The 6,231-nt window shown below is 37.7% G+C and overlaps 1 protein-coding gene across 1 annotated transcript; it reads left to right on the top strand.

The window, feature by feature from the left end:
* Positions 1-5: 5 nt before the first annotated feature.
* On the top strand, positions 6-5,584 carry LOC116400341 (C-C chemokine receptor type 3-like). Its single transcript, XM_031878128.1, has 3 exons — positions 6-89; positions 313-515; positions 2,877-5,584. The coding sequence occupies exons 2-3, from the start codon at positions 340-342 to the stop codon at positions 3,730-3,732; spliced, it is 1,032 nt and encodes a 343-aa protein (XP_031733988.1). The 5' UTR covers positions 6-89; positions 313-339; the 3' UTR covers positions 3,733-5,584.
* Positions 5,585-6,231: the final 647 nt, after the last annotated feature.

Here is a 6,231-nt window from a genome sequence, read left to right as displayed (position 1 = left end):
ATCATTGAGTGACTTGAACTCACTGTGAGTCAGACAGCTCTGGCCCTTAGAGTCAAAGAACAAGCAGAAGCTTCTCTTCTGGCCAGACGGTAAGTCAGCTCAACTTGGTCCTCATTCCCTTTAATGTCTGCTTTTACTTCCTGTGTTTCTTGCATGTAATAACAGCATTATTTTCCATCTCTGCTCATTTGCATGCATCATTTATTAGCTCTTATACACATATCCTAAAAGGATTAACCATTTTATCTTTCCAAATTCATACTGACTGCATCCTGCTGTGAATGTTTAAGACTGCATTTTTGTTTCCGACAGATTTTCTCGCCAACATTTGAGATAAAGATGGAACTTTCAACATATGATTATGACTACAGTAATGAGAGCGATGGACAGACACCAGTCCCACCGTGTAGTTTGGACCGGGTCAACTATCTGGGAGCTCAGCTATCTATCCTCTTCTACTTTATGTTCCTCTTCAGTGTCTTTGGCAATGGGCTGGTCCTGGTCATCATCCATCGGTGAGTGGACCAAGTCAATTCAAACACTGAGAACGTACTTCAGAAGAAATTTGTAACAGAATCCGTCGCAAGTAAATGGTAGTTTGGTTTTGCCGTTTAAAGCGGTTAGAGGTAGCAAGTGTATGCGTGACACAGTTTAATTGATCAAAAACATTTAGTGATTTACCTTCTACAATACATACATTTACTGTCCTGCTTGATTTAGCAACGGATGTGATCACAAGTGCAGTTTAATGCTGCAGCAAACAGTCATTTAGCAACTACGTTGTCAGAAATACAAAAGAGGAGTTACATGTTTATAGAGCAGCCGCACAAAGTAACCTATTGAATGATTGATATCAAAAAAAGATTACGAAGTTAGTCAATAATAACACTATTTCCATCATGGCATAAGCAACTATGATCTAATAGAAGCTGGTTACCTTGTTGTCAATTTGGCGGTGAATCTGAAACGCTAGGTACTAAAAGTGTGTAACTCTAGCAGCGAGTTTGGCCAAACTCTGCATGCTAATATTCACAGGCCAACGAGCACTGAGTCTACTGTCTGAGTCTGTGAACACATCTAGAGACTCAAACTTTGGAGTGTAATATGGCCATTTCCTTGAGACCAGTGCAGAGCTGGTACAAATTGAACTTGAAAAAGAATGAGTAGAAAATGATTGTTCATTTATTTTTGACAAGCACTAGCTTACTGTGGTTTGTGCCTTCTTGTTACATTACTTACTTGCAAAAAAAGAAATGTCCAACTGATGAACAATGCCAAATGTTTTGTAGACACATTTTTGATTGCGGTCAGCAATGAATGCATCGTGTTTCCTGTGGCTGCTTCACAATAAAAGCCACCCAATGTTTGACCAATTGAATACGTTTAATACGTTTATGTGAGGCAGCAGCAGGACATATTTAGGTCATATTAGCAGTTGCTTAATCCAGCTCTGAAACAATTGTGGGACAGTGAACAGTGAGGCTTGTATCAAAGAGCTCAAACTACAGACAGTAACATTGGATTTTTGATGCTGCATCGTTTATCATGCTTGTGAAGGCAATGTAAATCCAGCAAGAAAACTATAAAAAATAAATAACCTGATTGGAGGTTTGATGTCATACAAATCTGGTGAAGGATTATAATTTGAATTTAAAATTGTAATTTATGTTTTTTTTATTGATGAGAATAATGTGTTTTCCACATCCCTTTTTATGTTTCTGTATTTTGAATACCAATTAGGCTCTATTTTGGATGCACTGTCAAACATGGGGTAGAGAGAATATCAATGTGAAAAATGACATTCAAATACAGACGATTTTATCCGTATTGTCATCTCCTCCAGCCAGCAAAATCTTTAGAAATATTCTAAATATTTGATTTGGATATTTGGGGAGCCAGAATGGACGGAGCCGTTCTAGACCAGGCTTTAGTTCTAGACCATTTGGGGCACTGGAGGATACGCCTGGAGATGTCATCAGGTTGTCAGGAAAAAAAGACACTGGGAGAGTATAAGATGAATTCATACAGTTTTCATATAGAATTCATATAGAATTCATCTAGAAAGAGAGGAATACATATCTTTGCGATAAGTAAAGTTTCTCTCTGTAAGCACCCTATTTACTTCCACTCTGACACTGTCTGCCAACTCTTCTCTTTCCAACTTGGTCTCCAGCACAGCTCTCTACCTCTGTGAACACACAAATAAATCCGGTGGTCATGGAAACACAAATGACAATGTCAGAGATGAGCTCAGCGATGTCTCCCTGGTCTTCAGACTGAAAGAGTATTTACTGCAGTATATTATGGAGGGTTGAAGAGATGCTATGTCAGCTGCATGCTGACAGGGGGATTTCTAAGTTACCGTTCATCAAAAATAATGAGTGAAAATGGCCTCATTTTCTGTTCCACATTTAAAAAGCCATTTTACAAAAATCAACAAAGGTTCTGCCTTTTTAACCAAAGGCATGACTGAAATTATGTTCAATGGATATTATTCTTGATGCATTAACCTCTGATAATTACAGTTATGATTCACTAAAAGTGGGGATGTTTTCTTTGTGTTTCAGTTTTTTTGATTCCATCTCAGATTTTTAAATTTGCAGTATTAATACTACTACTACTTTGATCCGATCCGATTCAGCTGTGATTCGATCTTGATCTCTCTCTCTCTCTCTCTCTCAGCTCATACGTAGAGATGATGCGTAAAATAAAGCTCAAGTGGGCTACTTCTGACTGCATCTGTTTATCGATGTGTTTTGACCAATTCCGCTCAAAATGTCTTCAGATTCAGAGTTTTGTATCAATGTGGTTGTATCTTAAACTGTTTGTGTAACCATTAGGCATTTAGTCTTTCTTTCTATCTAACCACCTCCTAGGTTTGAAAAGCTGACCACTGTGACCAACATCTTGCTGCTGAACCTGGTGGTGTCCTCCTTGATCTTCATGAGCAGTCTGCCCTTCATGGGAGTCTACTTGCAGCTCTCCTACTGGATCTTCGGCAAGGTCATGTGCAAGATTGTTGGCACCGTCTACTATCTGGGCTTTTACAGCTCTGTCCTCTTTCTAACCCTTTTGACCTTCGACCGACACCTTGCAGTTGTGTACTCCTTGGGCGCGTCGCGATTGAGGAGTCGAAGTTATGCGACAGTCTCCTGCGCTGTGGTGTGGCTGGTCAGCGGCCTGGCATGCATCAGGCCGATGATTCTGCACACCACTTTTAAATATATAGAGGACACAATGTACTGTCAAGAGTTTCCTGGTGAAATAGCTTTTATTAATGTTGAGCTGCTGAGAAACTTTGGATTTTACCTTCAGCTTATCCTTTTCTTGATCTTTCCTCTTGTTGTTATCATCTACTGCTATGTTAGGATTGCTATCACTGTCATGTCATCCAAGATAATTACCAAGTTTAAGACAGTCAGGTTAATATTTGTCATTGTCTTGCTATTTTTTATGTGCTGGACCCCATTCAACATTGTAATGCTGATGCACGATGAAGCCACTACCTGTGGGGGAAAGCAGAAAACGGGTTATGCTCTTGAAGTCACTCGCGTCATGGCCTACACTTACTTTTGCATCAGTCCCATCTTCTACACATTTGTTGGGAAAAAGTTCCAGAACTATTTCAGACAGTTGCTGGTGAAACATTTCCCGGGGTTAAAGAAGGATATTTCTGTGAGTCAACAGAGCAGAACCAATATGTCTACAAAAAGTACACAAAACGAGCTCTAGGATGGGAAGGCCTTTGTTTTTCAGGACTGCCATGTGTTCAACAAACCACTGGTTAAAAACATACAGGTACATTCCAATACCTAAGCCTAGGCCACTTTCATAATGTTGCTAATTTCACCGTTCTTAAAGCTCATGTCACCTCTTCATTTGACATCAGGATATAAATGATAAATGTAGACTACAGAGGAAAGCTGAGCTACTGGAAAAGATGGTTCCCTACAGAAAAACATGCCACTCTTGCTTGTTATATACAAATCTTTTTGCCTTTTGAAAACTTGGGGAATTATAATAAAATGTTTCTTTCCCTGAACTGTTCAGGATCACGCTGATGTACAAGCCTTGATCTTTTAGCTTTTTTTATTGCAGTAGTTCATTTACAAATAGTTTTTGGTGACTTTCTGCTCTCTAGAGGTCAGAGGTTGATTAGTGAAGCTCTAAATACAACATATCCTCATACAAGACGCAGCGAGTCTCAAACTGATGCATACAGTTTATTTCCCTCTGTGAAAACTACAGAAAGACATACAAAATAAATGTACCATTCATACAAAAAAATAACAATACTTAATAGCTTTTCACATTTCACAGTAGAAAAGTGAGTTGGATATAACTATAAAGATACAGTCACCAACTTTAGAATGTTCCTGAATTTTGTCTTGGACCCTATAGTGCAAAAGTCTGGTGGAAAAATGCTTATCAATGAATGTACTGTGCATGTTGCCCTAAACTAACATGAAAAATGTATACAAAGCCATAAGAAATGCAGAAATTCAGATAATATAAACACCCACCAAATGACCCCGAAACAAAAATTTCAAATTTGTACAGTGAACGAATTCATTGCTGCTCTAATCGGATGACGTTGCATGATGTGCAAACGAATGGAGCAGAATTTTTTTTTTCATCAGTTTGAATGGACAACTTGTACATACAATAGTCCGTTTTTAATGGTATGTATATACAAAATATTGTGTTTGAGTTGAAATAACTACAGAAGTGGTGTAACTTAAGCACGTAAGTTCTATAACAAATAAGTCAACGTTCGCGGGCTCGCGGGGCACAAACAGCGGTCTCCTGGGTGAAAGTCAGAACGTAAAAGTAAGGTATGGTTGAGTTTATGTGACTTAAAAACTTGGTTATGAAAAGGAAAGATTGTATTAACAATAAAATAACTTAAAATAACAATTGGTGTAAAATTACGGAGCTTGCATTCCAGTAAGAGATGTTATTTACACCCATGCACTACCACAAAAGGGTCCCCTCCACACCTTGTATTGGCACTGAATGTGCTCACCATGAATCTTTTGAAAGTAAAGGTGGATTTATTGTTCTGACGTAGCTATTCGGTAGCTAATGTGCGCCTCTTCAAAAATGTAACAATACATTGCAGCCACAGAGAAACCACATGGAGAACTGTAAATGGTTAGCTTGAGCTGATCGTTTTCTCCTTCAAGTTTCCAGTTAAGAAAGTAAAGTAATGTAACTATCCAAGTGTGCTTATCCGCAACAATGAATCGAGTGTGCACACTCGTTCAGCCATTTTCCACTTGGCGTTGAACCTGCAAATTACTGCTTGTGACTATAATTGTTCTGATTTTTTCCATGTTTTAATCAAAAGTTTTTTTTATCTTTTAGAAGTGTTTATAATCAATCATGTCTTTTGTTAAACACTTTTTGAATGATATAATAATACAGCTGATTATGATGTAATGTCATGTATCTTGTCTATTCAGGTTTTGGCCTATGAAGCAAATTTTACATGGAAAAGAAAGCTGCATCAAAAAAATGGTTTTAATGGTTGGTTGTTTTTTCTTTGAGTTGGCTTTTGCAAATCTAAGCTGTTCGATTAAATCAAACCTTTGGAACAATGGACTACATGTTTCTGTTGTTCGCATCCCTTTAACTTGTTTCTTGAGAATACTTTTCTTTAGACATTACCTGGTATAAGTGCTGGAGGAGAAAAGAGAAGAAGAGGTTGCAATACTGATGAGTCATTGACATATTGCTGAATTTATTTTCAACACATTACCTTCTCACAATGTTTTCAGTTGTAAAGGCTCAGTTCAGACATTTACATTTACATGGAGCAGATAGTTTGTTTCATTTGTCCAATATTTCAGATATCTGTCTCTGATATTTCGGCCTCCACCTCATGAAAACATTTAATGTTTGTAGTTCTAAATTTAATACTTAGGTTCATGAACTTAAACCAGCAAAACTACTGACATCAGCCTCAGCTGTACTTTGTGTTTGGTACTAATCAGCAAATTATTCCTATTTCCTGGCTGCAGTTCAAACCAAAACTAATACCAATTGAACTTGCAAAAAAATCTGTAGAAAATGTAATCTGCAGCTTTAATGAATTTACTTTAATCATAAATGTTCTGAGTATTGGATCTGTTCTTTGTTCTAAGATTAGAGAGCGGATTTAGCCTGGACGTGAAAACAATACCAATACCAAACAAACGTTAGCTCATCATTTCACCACCAATGGCTGTA

Source organism: Anarrhichthys ocellatus, unplaced genomic scaffold, assembly GCF_004355925.1.
Source record: "Anarrhichthys ocellatus isolate YVR2014 unplaced genomic scaffold, GSC_Weel_1.0 scaffold163, whole genome shotgun sequence".
NCBI lineage: Eukaryota > Metazoa > Chordata > Actinopteri > Perciformes > Anarhichadidae > Anarrhichthys > Anarrhichthys ocellatus.
Note: the sequence above shows the minus strand (reverse complement) of the source record. Positions and strands in the feature narration are given on the sequence as shown.

What these genes read in the sequence shown, in the direction of transcription:
- LOC116400341 (XM_031878128.1), top strand. Translation starts at nt 340, where the DNA reads ATGGAACTTTCAACATATGATTATGACTACAGTAATGAGAGCGATGGA. An exon ending in GTCCTGGTCATCATCCATCG is followed by an intron (nt 516 to 2,876) that starts GTGAGTGGACCA and finishes ACCACCTCCTAG; the next exon opens with GTTTGAAAAGCTGACCACTG.